This window comes from Cervus elaphus, chromosome 20 (assembly GCF_910594005.1).
Source record: "Cervus elaphus chromosome 20, mCerEla1.1, whole genome shotgun sequence".
Taxonomy (NCBI): domain Eukaryota; kingdom Metazoa; phylum Chordata; class Mammalia; order Artiodactyla; family Cervidae; genus Cervus; species Cervus elaphus.
In genome coordinates, this window is record NC_057834.1 from 98,545,657 (window position 1) to 98,560,422 (window position 14,766).

A 14,766-nucleotide genomic window follows, 5' to 3' on the forward strand; every position below is an offset into this window, starting at 1 on the left:
TCATCTCTCTCCAGTTACCTTTGTTGCAATGCTGGGCACATACAGGTACTCAATGAACGTTGGTTGAATGGCCGTGTTTAGGAATAGTCTGAAGTTCATGGAAATAGAAGTGGCTTTTAAAACTACCTCACCCTGACTCCCTCCCAAAAAGACTAACCAAATCTAATTAATTGAATCAATAAGCAGAATTCTGCCAGGTACTGGGCATTCGGAAACACAAATCTCATGGCGAGAGATGGAGGGGAATCTTATGACGGGGGATGTACTTCAAACTCAACAACCCGCAGTTATAACTCCATTTTCTGGGAAGCAAAATCTCCCGGTGGCCCCAGGGCCCTTTAAATTTTACTGTGACTGTTTTCTTTAGAAATTCCTGGAGTAGAGCCTAACTTTTATGTAGGGGGTTGGCATATTCGTGGCCTAAGGGACGGTTGGCAGAAGGGGTGCCTAGGGTTCGCAAGGGAAGGAAACTGCTCAGGAGTCAGAGCAGCCCTGTGGAGGGTCGCTAAGTGGGGGACCCGAGAGTCTTTGAACTTCCAAAGCTTCGGGGAATTCGAGGAAGGGACCCTGAGGGGCGGCCAAGGCTGCCAGATGTCTGCTGGGCTTCAATGCTGCTGACTTTTCTCCTCTGCCGGCCCAGGCTCGACCCGGGTTCAGCAGCCAGACCAGGGAACAGCCAGGGCATCTGGGCAGGAGGGAGGCGGGCCGGCCGGGAGGAAGGAGTCCTGGGCCGCCGCCGCCGCCCCGCCCGTCGGGCTGTCCGCCCCGCCTACCCCGAGCGAGGCGGAGCCGGCCCCCGCCCGGAGGAGCAGGAGGAGGAGGAGAGGTCGGAGTCGTCTCCAGGAGCCCTTAGAGACCGAGTCCCCGGCAGCGGCGGTGGCGGCGGGGGCAGCGCACCGGCAGGCGAGTGAGCAGCGAGCGGCGGGCGCAGGTGGCAAGTCCGGTCCCCGAGGGGACAGGGGCGCAGCGCCGGGCGTCGGCCGACCAGTTCAGGAGCCGCCTCCCAGTTCCTGGTGCTGGGAAGCGAGATGGAGGGAGGGAACGGAGAAAGGAAGGAAGGAGGGAATAGTGTCCCGGAGGGCGGGGACTGGTCGGGGCACTGGGCGCCGGAGACCGCGATGGGGGTGGAGGGCAAGGGACGCCGAGACCGGGAGACGGACGGCGCGCTCGCCCTCGACGGGCGGCGGCCAGACGGCCCGGGAAGCCGGGGGTCCTGCGGGGCTAGGTCTGGGGACGCGATCCCGGGGACGAGGGCTGAAGCGGGAGGAGAGGTCTCCCCGCTCGCTGGCTCCGCGGCCGGCCCGCAGCCGTGCGCCCCGCGCCAGGTTGGGGCTTGGAAGGCTCCGGGGTTCCCCGCTAGCTCCCGCTGCGGTGGTGCCAGGTTTGGGAGGAGGGCAGGCAGCTGGGGGAGACCGGGGCGCCACGCCCCTCTTTCCTACTTTCTTCCGCTCTTTCTGGGGACTAGGCGGCGAGTGCACAGTCCTGGAACCCGCTAGGCGCTGGGGGTCTGGCGGGGAAATAGCGGGTCACCGAGAGGACTCCGATCACACATCCCGCGAGGGACCCCCGAGCAGTGAGTGGCCAGGAGACTATTTGCAGGTGATATGAGGAAGTCAAGACTCGGACGTGAGTCTTGAGTGATTTTTTTTTAAAGTATTGCCCCTGACACTCACTGCGTGTATCAGAGTGACTCCCCACCCCCCTTTTTAATTTTAACTAGGGCGTATCAATTAAAGCTAATTTTAAAACGCCGCGGCTGAAATCGCCCGGCACTCGCTCGTCCCTCGCCTTCTGTAAACTTAAACCATTCATAACTTTCGGAAAGGACCTCGTGATTCTCGTTAAATCCCCGCCGTGGCGTGAAACTTTGGACAACTAGAAGTCCCAGTGAAGGAACTGCCGAGGCCTGTCATCTTGTGATCACCCCCTGTCCGGACGAGGTTGTATACAAACAAGCGCCCAGTGAAGGAAACGGCCAAAAACCGGCGAGAAGGGAGGTCCCCTGCGCCCACGTGTCAGGGCACGTTTAATGGCTGCTCTGAGTGGAAACAAACCGGAATGTATTAGACCGAGTGGAGTCGGGCAAACTTCACAGGATTAGTTTCCTTCCCATCAGTTGTTTCCTGTCCCCCCGGCGGCCCCCCTCCCCCCGGTCTTTGCGGACTCTGTTTATATTTCCTGGGGCTGCTGTGGCTTCGTCTGAGTGGGTTGCCTATGAGGAATCTTTCGGACGTTGTCAGGGACGGGAACTGTGTCCGTGTGCTCTCTGCTTTAAAAGCGGAGTTTGGCTTTGTTTCTAAACTGCTCGTCGCCACACTGCACCACTGCTGGTGCGTCTTAGCCCTGCGTGTAAATTATCGCAGGATGGCGGCCCTCACCTAGGAGAACCAGGAAGGCAGGCAGCGCTAGAATGACGGGGTTGAGTTTAACTGTTGCCAAAACAGTCACACTCAAGTAAGGAACTGTTTTGATTCTTTAAAAAAAAAAAAAAAAAAAAAACCCCAAAGTGTATGTGTCAGCAAGCCCTTTTTTCAATAAACAAACTAATGATTCACACATACATAATTTTTTAAAGTAATCAAACGTTTTACAGAGACTTCAGTGATAAGATGACTTTTGGGATCGACTGTTCAGTTTCTTTGCCCTCTCTAACAGTTAATTAGCACGATAAAATCCTGGTTTAAGTCCAAAAAATGCCAAACAGTCTAAGGACTGCTCCTTTAGGCCTTATGAGGGAAAAAAAAAAGAAAAAAAAGTCATGTTTTTATTGTTTTTAACCCAGGTAATTCAGGAAGATGTTGAATCCAGACAGAATTTAGATTTGTCTAGAAATACATTAAGATGTTGGTCTGTGTTTCACAAGAAACCAAAAAGATGAATGCTATAAAAATTTTCAGTGTAGCAGGCTCCAGTTTCGTTTGAAAGCTTAGCTCTCTAACAGATTTGCAGCACTGGGCTTGTGTTGTCACTTGTTGAAGGACATGGGTGATTTGTCCAGTTGTGACAGCAGAAAGCTGCATAATCAACACACTTGAAGAAATGGCTAGCAAATATCAGATTAGTTTTGTTATGTTAAAAACCCCTCATGGAAAAAAAATCAGATTAGGAATTAATGTCGTTTATTTTGTTGGATTGTGTTGGATGTTTTTTTAAGTTTTATATATCAGCTTAAGCTTAATTTAGGGAGGCAAATGGTGGAAGTCAAATTTTTCTGGAGTCTGATTTGGAAGAGAGGCAGCTTAACAGTGGTTTGAGGTATGGTTTTGGTGCTGGACAGATGTGGATGGGAATATCAGTTACTTAACCATTTTCAGTCTGATTTGTAAAATGAGAATGAGTGTGGTCTCAGTCTCAAGTGTTTTGATGAAAGTATGTGAAACAATCTTTGGAGAACACTGCACCTAATACATAGATAATATTCAAGATTATTAGATGTTTTATCAACTGATTCCAGCAGCCAGTCATCAGATAAAGTGAAAGATGGCAGTTTGAACCTTCTGGAAACATAGATAGAGACATAAAGAAGGCATCTGATTTTATAGATAGATATCTAAGATAGATAGATAGATAGAGCTTCTGGAAATACTAGAGCAATTAAATTCCAAAGAAATTGCCAGGTTTTATAGATATGTAGATCTAGATATCTATATAGCCAACTATCTGTCTAAATATCTGAAATATTTGTATACATGTGTGTGTCATATATTTTCAACAGCAGTATGAATAATTACGATTACTAGAGTTAACAGTTTTTTAATGTGCTTTTAGTGTGAAGTTATAGTCATATAATATTTTTAGAGCCAGGCAATCAGAAGCATTCCATTAATCATATTTTAAATTTAAAGAGAACCTTATATTTAAAAAGCTATGCTTATTAACCCTGGGTAGGCTATAAACAGAAACCTAGTATAATTTTTCATTAAAGTATGAAAAAATGTGACCCAGGGTATCCAGTTATTTTTCATGTACTGATGTCCAGTGCTAACAGATAAGCCATAAGAAGCGTTTAGGAATAATGAGCATTATTTAACCATAAAAGAGAAACCCTTTCGGAAATTTATGGACTTATCTTCTCAAGAGATGTTTGAAATTTGGGTTTGCATTCAGACCCAGTTCGTAAATGTTTTATAAAAGCATTGTGACTGATGGTAAATTTTTTGTGAGACTGGGTGTCCAGTTAATTCAGGGAATCGACTCATCACATCACTGACTCATTTGCAGAATTTTAGAAAAATGTTTCCATCTTTAAAACAAACCCTTTTAAGCGCCTGTTGTTTTCTTAACGCTCGTCAGGTGCTTAGAATTGGGCCGATCGGAATCGCAGCTTGTGCCACAGATGACTTTTCATTTTACTAATTGTTCCATAGGGACTCAGAGATCATGCTTATAATATTTTTAAATAACTATAAGGGATACAGCATTATTATGAATCATTTCTTGCCTATGACATTATACTCCGAAGCAGCGGAGGACTTGATTGAATAAATTATTGATTCCTTTCACTCTTAGAACATTATAGCACAGCGATGGATTCCAGGCTCATGCTTCTAGGCATGTAGCATGTGGGCAAGTTCCTTAATACCTCTGTGCTTCAATGAGATGTTGGAAGGGATAAATGAGTTTATCTCTCTAAAGCACAGTGCCTAACATAGTCTATGCTCAATAAATATTAGCATTAAATTATTGCTTACTAAGATTTTCTACATGTTATGAGCATGCATTGTTTTTGTAACAGGACAACAACCATATGAAATTTTAATGTTTCCCCCGAATCTAAAAAGGCTTAGTAATTGATAAAATCCTGTCAAGCAGTGTTCAAGAAGTAAGAGAATACCATCAGGCAATTGTCATTGTGTCTTTTAAACATGAAGTGGATTGCAGTGTTGATTTGCTCAACAAATTAATTCTCTTGGATCGCAATCCCATTTTCCTTTCTTATTAGATATTTGAAGAAAAATCCATGATCCATAAAGTCCACCTCAGGATAAGTTAATAGCGGAAGGACAGTATGCCAGTTATAGTGCATTATTACAATTGCAACTGATGTTTAAAAAGTTTAACTATGCATAGAAAACAAAGTACAGACAAATGGATGGTAGAATTGGGGTGCTTCTCCCCATATTTTCTCCAGTGAGCATGTATAGAAAATAAATAATAGTCTATTTGTGTAACAATCAGTAAAACCTGATTAGCTGTAAATAGCAGGATTTGGGTTTTGTTTAGGGAAAAAACACCAGCTTGCATAAGCAATTGAAGGTTCTGGACTTACATTTGAGAATTCTTTAGCAGTGAGAGAGATTGTTTTGGAAGTTCGTAGTAGGTTTATCTTCTTAAAAGATGTTTGAACTTCCGGGTTTGTGTGCAGACTCACTGAACAGCCAGCCCTGACTTTATGGAAACTGTCACTTCCCAGATCTGTTACGTCCCAGCCCTGGCTGGAGGAGCTGTGTGCATATGGCACCTGCCGCATGTCAGAGGCCTCTGAGATGGTCACAAGGAAAACATACGGCACTTAGTTTAATGGGAAAGGTCAATAGGTAAAAAAATATATAGCACAGTCGTGCGACTCCTTTGACGGAGCTGTTTTACATCCTAAGCCCAAGTCTAATTCCTGGTTTTTTTTCTTTTTCATTTATTTTTATTAGTTGGAGGCTAATTACTTTATAGTATTGTAGTGGTTTTTGCCATACATTGACGTGAATCAGCCATGGATTTACATGTGTTCCCCATCCTGATCCCCCCTCCCACCTCCCTCCCCATCCCATCCCTCTGGGTCTTCCCAGTGCACCAGCCCTGAGCACTTGTCTCATGCATCCAACCTGGGCTGGTGGTCTGTTGCACCCTTGATAGTATACTTGTTTCAATGCTATTCTCTCAGAACATCCCACCCTAATTCCTTTATGTTTATGATCTTGCGTAGTCCTCACAGCATCACAGGGGAGGAAGCTGAGGCTCCCTAGGCGGCAAGATGAGACTATGACCTGGAGTTGTTCTGACTGCACATCCCACGTGCTAAGCACTCTGCAGCCACTTCAGTGGAGGTGCATCCAGCTAAAAGTGGGGTGGGGAGAAGAGGGCTTTATGGAGGAAGTGTTGTTTAGACGCTATAAATCAAACCAAGAGAAATAGCGGGGGAGAGGGCTCCTGTTAGAGGTGAGATGACCCACCTGAGGAGTATTACAGCACCTTGCCAATGGGCTCACCGCCTCTGCAGCCATAGAAGTTGAAGCTTCCACAATTGCCTCAGAGATGCAGCAGAACTGAAGGGATTTGTATTGTTGTCCTTTCCCACCCCTGGACCCCCAGAGAGGACCTTGAGAAGAAGTGGGGGCACTGATCATGAGTCCTACTCTAGAACAAGCTCACACTAGCAGGTCTTGTTTCCCCACTTCTCTCTAGGGAATATAGGAAAGAGCAGTAAGCCAGGTGGCTTGGGCACAGGGCAGAGGGTGGAGGTGATTTGACTGAAGGTTGCTTCTAGATGGATTATTCCATTTAATCCCAAGTCTCTTGAAAATCATTTCTAGTGTCACTTAAATGTCTGGTTTATTGTGTCAGGCTTTATTGGGTATCGTAAAACTGCTTAACTGGGAGTGTCTGGTTGCCATCCTCTGACAAGGAGGGTTTTTGTCTTCTTTTAATGGGTCTGCATTTCAGAGGATTACTCTATAATAAAAACCAGGGTGTTGTAGACTGTTAAGACTTTTGATATTTTCAACTCTGCTGGAGAATTAGTAGCTCAAAGAAGAATTTCTTTTAGGTCTGATTTAGTGAATCAGTTGCTAAGTATCTTTTGTCATTTTTCATGTGACTTTGGGGCCAGCAGGTCTTATATTCCCTTTGTTTTCTTACAGAATAGACTACCATTCCCCTTTTAATCGGCGTCATGTAACTGACATAGCATCCCCTTGGTTGATTGAGGAGAGGAGCGTAAGCTCTGATTTAACTGGGGTTGGTGTCATCACAAGTGCTCCCTGGAGAGGGCTCTGAGTCAGTGATCATTGCCGCACTCACGTACCATGTACAGAGAATTGCTTTCATTCCCAATGGCTGTGTGCAAACCCATGTGAGCCCATGGGGGTGGAATCTTAACTTTACCCATGTAGAATAACCAGGCTCTCATTTAGCTGCAAATGCTACCGCCTTTCCTTGTGGCTCAGCGGTAAAGACTGCCTGCAATGCAGGAGATACAGGTTCAATCCATGGGTTGGGAAGATCCCCTGGAGGAGGAAATTGCTACCCACTCCAGTATTCTCGCCTGGAGAATCTCATGGAAAAAGGAGCCTGGTGAGCTACAGTCCATAGTGTCTCAAAGAGTCAGATTCGACTGAGTGACTGAGCACACACCAGCCGAAAAGGCTCTGAAAGCTGGACATTAACACTTTAGCCCCCCGACTTTGACTTAAGATCCCAAGCTTTTGGTGACTGCAAATTTTGTCTGCTTTTCCAAGAGAAATTACTGCAGTTTAGCTCTCATCATGAACAAAAGAAATTTAGGGATGGAAAGAAGGATCAAAATCCCAAAACTTATTGAGCATCATGAGAATTTTATTGATATGAAACCATCATGCCAGGTTTATTCAACCAGAACCTCAGGCAAATTGGCAAAGTGTTGAGAGCCGCAGACTTGGTGCCTGTCCTGTACCTAAGCCACCCAGACTTTTGCCCTATTAGACTGTTGCCTGTACATTAGACCGTGAGGCTTCTTATGGGTGTGTAAGGTCACAGTCAGCTGCTCAGACAAGTTGTCAGGGGAAGGTTGAATGTCTCACCAAGGAGCAGAAGAGTTGAATTGCGATTTCTTGACAAGGCGGCTTTGAGCAATAGATCGTTCACTGCACAGGAGTAGCTGGTCAAGGAAGTGAAGTTGGGGCTCAGATCTACTCCAAAAGCCATGTGTTGTGGGCTGGAATTGCCTCTGCCAGGAGGAGGGGATGCTTCTTTATGACTCCGTCGAGCCTGCAAGACTGGGTCCTCCTGGAGGGCTGGCTTTTCCCTAATTCACACAAAGACACAATCTGATGAGCAGCAGGCTGACCCCTCCCTGCTCCTTCAGCCACAGTAACCCTCTAAATGCCATGAGCAGGCAGAGTCTGGCACATAGTAGGTACTTATTAAATGCCACTGGAATAAATGAAAAACCACATTCTCTGCACACAGTGAAGTAGATGAGCAAATGTTCTTTTTAATCAAAGGTAAAATTGATGGTATCTACCAGGAATTGCACATTCAGTGGTGCTTGTTCCCTCGGACAGGCTGCTGCTTCAGTTCATCATTTCCTAAGGGGCAGGTAAACCCAGCACTTGAGACCAGCACTTGAAACAACACTAACATTGTTTACCATGAGTTGAACACCAACAAACAGGCTTGCTCAGCATTACCCAATACCTGCAGTGGTGTCTCCTAAGAACAGACAGAGGGATCTGTGGTATTATTGACCAGCTGTGGGCCCTCCTCTCGGGGACAGGATGCAAAGGACAGTGACTGCAGGAGTCTTGGAAATTTACCTCTGAGCGGCTGCTGCTTACGTAGAAAGACTTTTCTAGTTTCGAGTGAGAAGTGGAGAGGTTTGTTGCTAAAGCCACCAATAACTGAGAAAAGGGGTTTGTGTCCCTCACAGTGCCAGCTGGTGCTGCTTGCATGCTTTCTCTTTTAAGTTGACCCTTTAGAAGCAGACCGTCAGAGTTACCTTCCTCTTGGCTCCTCTCCTGAGAGGTAATCTGCATAGCAGATAGGGTCAGCCACATGTAGTGGGTCAGACTGCTAAGACAGTGGTTTGAAGGATAGAGGTGCTGGCTTGCACTTAGGACCTTGGCCTTCTCCTGTTTTTATGGAGTGGCCGTACCTTGTGAAAAGTGCCCACAGGTGCAGAAACATGAATGCCTTTCACATTTCATCTGGTTAAATTCAGCTTTCTTCTGGCAAACTCCAATTCTCAAAACAAGGAATCACAGCAAGTAACAGTTCCTAAAGAAGGATTCCCCACAGAATCTCTTGAGAGAGCAGACTTAACCTGTTGTATTTACAGTATGACTTGATTTTTATAAAACTCCAGGAATCTCAACTTTTCAGGAGTATCTCTCTGTTGAATTAGGCAGAATATTCCGGCACATGTTTTGCCCTCTTTTTCAACATAAATATTTGATGAGCAGCATGCTTCAGCCATTACTGTCCAAATCCAGAAAGCAAATAAATGCACCTGGCATGCTGCCTGGGAGGGAATCCTCGCATTTCTGCCTTTATCTCTCTTTCGCCTCCAGGTCTCTGACTTCCTCCTGTCGTCATAAATGTCATGGGGCTCAGGGGCAGCCACACCCCGCAGTGACATAACCCAGGGCAGAGACCAAGCTGTCCGTGCACACCTGCTGAACCCTGGACCCAGGTTCCTCTGATTTACTAATGCCGACGTGAGAGCTCACCTGCCTCAGCCCACATTTCCCAGACCTCAGATGGCCCTTCGACTTTGTGTCTTCCATGCTGGGCTCGTGGTAGTCTTCACGCTCCTGTGAGAAAATGCCTTAGACAACTTCTCCATTTTTAAAGAGTTGGTCATGTATATACAGTGAGCACACATGTGTGCTCAGTTCCAACTGAGTCCTATCCTTTGCCATCCCATGGACTTCAGCAATGTTTTTATAGGGTACCCCCCGAAGCTCACAGTCATGTAAAAAGGTAAACACTGAGAAATCTTGCTCTTATCCAAGCCTTTACCACACTCCCTACCAGTTGCAACTTGTAAATATAAGCAAATATATACACAAATACACACACACACACACACATATATATATATATCCTCATTTGCTCATATATATAAATGAGCATATATATTCTCATATATATGTAAATGTTTTTCCCTTCTTTCACAAAAGGTGGTATATTTATATATACTGTTCCATGTCTTGCTTTTTAAAATTAGTCTGCCCTGGAGATCTTCGTCAGCACAATTGTTTTCCATTGTGAGGATGGACCACAGTTTATTCGACCAGTCGCCTACGACTAGACCTTTGAATTGTTCCTAGTCTGTCGCTAATACACGCAGCGCTGCAGCAGATGAAGGTGTCATTTTGCCTTTGTGCAGGTAACCTAGAGGATTGATTCCTGGGAACAGGACTGCTGAATCACGGGGCTTACCATCCCCTCGGGAAGGCTTGCCTCATTTCGCCCTGTCCCGGCCACGCGTTAGACGGCCTGCTTCCCCCACAGCCCCACCAGCACGGAGGGTGTCAGCTCTTTTTATCTTTGCTAGTCTCAGTGGTGAGAAATGGTAATTAGGGTCAGTTACATTTTTCGAATTGTGAACGGGTGAGAGGATTGGAGTCATTTGTACATGTTCTCCCATGGGCAGTCCAGGCCTGCCAGTCCCCCTGTGGGCATATGTTGACCTTTCCTCCTGAAGCAAGCCTCTTGCCTACATCACTGTCAGAATCTCTTAAATACAGACTCAGGAATGTGATAGCTCTTTTGGGCCTAAGGGGAAAGTGGGCTGCCAAATTGTCAGTGCAAAATCGAGAGAAGTGGAAAGTAGGGTTTTATGCCAGTTGCTAATGTCTGATTTATAAATAGTTTTCAGCTAATGGTAGTATTAAACTGGGACTTCTCCAAAACCATTATGAAGATGACCTTCTAGTCTAGAATTTCTCACTCTCAAACAAAAACAAGAGAGATTGAGAATATATAAATTTCAGTGGCATTTTCTGCAAAATCTTCTTAGAAATCTAGATTTTTCCTTTCACATGCATCTCCTGAAAGCTTATACATGCCACATTTTTTGTGTACCTGCTGAATAGGCCTCCTATTCACCCTTTGATTTCACCATCAGAGAGCTGTCTACTCTTATTTCCAGGGTGAAAGAAAAGAGGCAAGTAAAAGTACAAGGTAAGGAGACCAGCCAGAGTTCAGGGTTCGATGAAGGGCATGAGGTTAGAGTTACACTGAATCATCTTTCTTTTTGAAATGTTCTTTCACTTAGCTCTTGGGATGCTCTTTTAATATGAAATTAATTTTCATCTTTTTAAAAATGAAATCCATCAAAAGAGAGAAAATCTTTGGTTGAGTGAAAAGGTGACTGTGTGTGGCTTGTGGGGTTTTTTGTATTTTGTTTTTTTGCTTTTAGAAATTCATATGAGGCAGTCTGGTGTAAAGCTAGCTTCCATCTCCATCAACAAAAAGCAAAGCAAAACAGAACACGAAAATCCCACCAACACAACAGTCTTTCCTTCTCAGGATTCCCACATTTAACAGAGGCCCATGAAAGTTCTGGAAAGGAGGGTCTGGTTTTCCAAGCCCAGTGCTCTCTTCGGAGCCCCTAAATGTGTGGATTGTAACCTTGTGAAGGTGGGTTTTCAGCACTCTGGATGCTTTGTTTTCCTTCCAGCCCTCCTGCCTTTGTAGTGTTGACCTCACTGCAGTGTCAGCTCTCGCAAGATAGGTGGCTGATCTAGCTGAGGATCTGGAAGGGTACCTGGCACCTTGGGATGCTCCACTAATGGATGAATGAATGCTGCTGAGGGTGGGTGCCTTCTGGACCTGGTTGGGTCTTTGTGGTCAGCCATGTTAGGGATCCCATGTTGGACACAGGCCTGGGATGGAGGTCATGTCAGCCCTTCCTTGGCCTTTTGGCATGATGCTCCAGGCCTTGTGTACTCTGACAGTGTGTGTGATGGCTTACAGCTCGAGCCTTCAATCTGATTCACCTGGGCATGACACCTGACCTTGAAGAGCCTGTTATGATACCATATTTCAACAAATCTAAGATGTCATCCATTATGCCATTATACTATAGCTATACTATCAGCTATAACCCACTTCAACCCTAAGAATGTATTTGTTTTCTCTGGCTGCCATTGCAGATTACCATAAATTTAGCTGCTTAAAGCAGCACATATATATTATCTCACAGTTCCAAAGTCGTCATGGGTTTGGCTCACTGTTGTTCTCTGGATTTTACAAGTCAGAAATCTTATAGGGAGGCTCTGAGAAGAATCCATTTGCAGAGTCGTTCAGGTTGGTAGAAGTCCATTCCTTGCAGTTGTAGGACTGAGGTTCCTACCTCCTTGCTGGCTGTCAGAAGGGGAAGCCACCCTCAGCTCTTAGAGACTTCTCTACTTCTTGCATTGGACCCTATGTCTCAGAGGCAGCAATAGCACGATGAATCCTTCTCATGCCTGGAATCTCTCTGAGGTCCCCTCTGCTGTCTCTGCCTCCATCAGAAAAAGTTCCCTGCTTTTAGGGCTCATTTGATTCAGTTGGGCCCACCTGAACAACCGAGGCTCCTGTCCCTTAATTATATCTGCGAAGTTCTTTTTGCTGTGAGATATATTCATAGGTTTCAGGGATTAGGGCAAGGACATCTTTGAGGGGCCATTCTGACTACCACAGTCACCCTGGTATTAGAGATATTAAAATGTGAACAGCATATGTTTCTTAGAATTGACTAAATACTGTCTTTGGCTTAAAAGAGCTACTTAACCTATATAAAGCATTCAGGGGGTCGATGGTAAGTGCTTAGGTATTAACTATTATTATTATAATTAATATTATGATTATAGTGCTCAAATAATGCCCATCATCTTTAATTTCAATTGAAGTTACTCTAAGAGTTAAATACATTTGACAAACCCTAATTGAGAGAGTGTAGGGTACCAATGGTTAATTTGATGACAGTGATGGTGATAGTTACTCCTTGAGTGACTGCTGTGTGCTGACATGTGCTGGGACCTTTCACAGGCCTTGAGTAGCCCTCTGAGGTAGGCAATGCTGACTCCGTTTATAGGTGGGGAAACGGGTTCAGGGGTTTGAATACCACTTTAGAGCTTAGCAGTAAGTGGCTTCTTACTTTGAATCCACGGTTGCCCGACTTTGCAGTCTGTGCTCTTCATGGCACCATATTACCTGTTCTGATGCCCACCAGGTGTGTGAGCTGGAGGGGGTGGCCTCCTGGAAGAAGGAGGAACACTGGAGAGGAGACATCGCCTTATGATGTATCTCTCTTGCATTCAGGTGTTTCTTTGCTGTTAACTGTTTAATTCATCAAAGGTAAAGATCTTGTCTCTCTGTCCTTTTTTCAGTTTTCAGTAAACACAAAAGTGATCTTTTTTCATTCACAAGGCATTTCTACCTACTCTGTGAGTATACAACTATGAACAATATTGTGATTTATAAGGAGAAATATATATACAATCTTTGTATACTTCCTATCACAGAACTCCTAAAACCTTTGAGATTTCCTAAATGATGACAGTAATAGAAGTGTCTTTTGCTCTGTTATTGAGGTGACTTTGGGACCACACCTAAGGTTGGGGACTGTTTGTCTAGAGAATAAACCATGTGATTAGAAGGGTGGAACTTTCGACCCCACTTCTCAGACCTCCAGGGAGGAGAGAGGGACTGAAGGCTGAAATCAGTCACCCAAGACCAGTGATTCAATCGATCATGCCTATGTAATGAGACCTCCATAAAAACTCAAAAAGGCAGGGTTTTGAAGGCTTCGGGTTGGTGAACACGTGGAGATGTGGGGTAAAGTGGTCCTTGCTAAGGGCGTATGGAAGGTCCATGCCCTTCCCCCACACCTTTCCCTCTGCATCTCTTCCATCTGGCTGTTCCTGAGTCATATCCTTTTATAATAAACTTTGTGATCTAGTAGGTAAAAAGTTCTGTGACTCCACTCTGAATCTGTGGAATCCGATGGGAGATAATGTCAGAACTGAGTTGAACTGTAGGATACTCAGCTGGCGTCAGCAATTGCTTGGCTATGTGGAGGCCTCTGCCACAAACTGGAATTAGTGACCAGAACACTTTTATATACTGTGTGTGACTTTCAAAGGGAGGAAAGTTAGCATTGGGGAATTTCTACCTTTTAAACTATTTTAAGTGTCACTGAGGCAGGGAGGAGGGGAGAAGAGAGAGAGAGAGGTTTAGCAGAACTGGAATAAAATAGTATTGCCCTGAATGCAGTAAACTGCTCTTAAGATTTCAGCCTCTGGCATTTTCCCAGGACAGCTGCAGACTGTCTTAGGCTCTTCAAATTCAGTTAGGCACCCTTGAAAACCAACCTTATCATCTTGCCCTTAAAGCCTATTTTTCTTCCTGCCTTCTCTGTCATTGGACATCTTCATCCACCCAGGAACCTCTGGCCCCTTGAGTCATCCAAAACCCTTCCCTCTCTCCTCCTCCCTCCAGCTCAGACACCCCTGGCCCCCACCAAAGCCTGCACATCCACTTCCTAACTAGCCCACACATCTGGTCTGATATCTGCTACCCTCGCTGCCTCCCATCTGGATTGTCACCATGGCTTCCTAATTGACCTTTCCTCTCCACACTGCCATCAGGAGGGTTTTTCTAAATCATGGATTTGAATATGCCACTTCCTGTCTGGCAGCTCCCCAGAAGCATTACAGGCTAATAGTTAAGAGTTCCAAATTCAAGGCTGCCTGTGCTCTTACAAGCTCTGGAATCTTGAAAGAGTTTTTTAGTTACCCTGTGCCTCAGTTTCCCTATCTCTAAAATGGGTGTAATAAAAGCACCAGCCTTACAGATAGGCTGTAGAATTTAAATCAGTTAATATGTGTGGAGCAATTAGAGCTGTCTGGCACACAGAAAACCCTCTGCCCACAGTTCTTGATAGCAGGACTGGAGCTCATCTTCCCTGCTGATCTGCACCTCATCCTCCCACCTTCTCAGTTTCACGCAAAGCTTGCTCTGTGATAGACTCTTGGCTAATGATCAGACACTCGGTGAGTACCCACGCAGATAACATACATTTAG

The 14,766-nt window shown here is 45.3% G+C and overlaps 1 protein-coding gene across 6 annotated transcripts in view; it reads left to right on the forward strand.

Annotated features, from left to right (window-relative positions):
* Positions 1-457: 457 nt before the first annotated feature.
* The window catches only part of GNG12 (G protein subunit gamma 12), a 135,554-nt gene continuing 121,245 nt past the window's right edge, over positions 458-14,766 (forward strand). The window contains exons 1-2 of one of the 6 annotated variants that reach the window (XM_043875758.1): positions 975-1,325; positions 1,466-1,575. In XM_043875758.1, coding sequence (XP_043731693.1) covers positions 1,029-1,325; positions 1,466-1,522 — 354 coding nt within the window. In that variant the 5' untranslated portion in view covers positions 975-1,028 and the 3' untranslated portion in view covers positions 1,523-1,575. Of the gene's footprint in view, positions 932-974; positions 1,576-14,766 lie in introns of those variants that run through there. The other 5 variants (XM_043875759.1, XM_043875760.1, XM_043875762.1 and 2 more) reach the window with 5 other exon arrangements.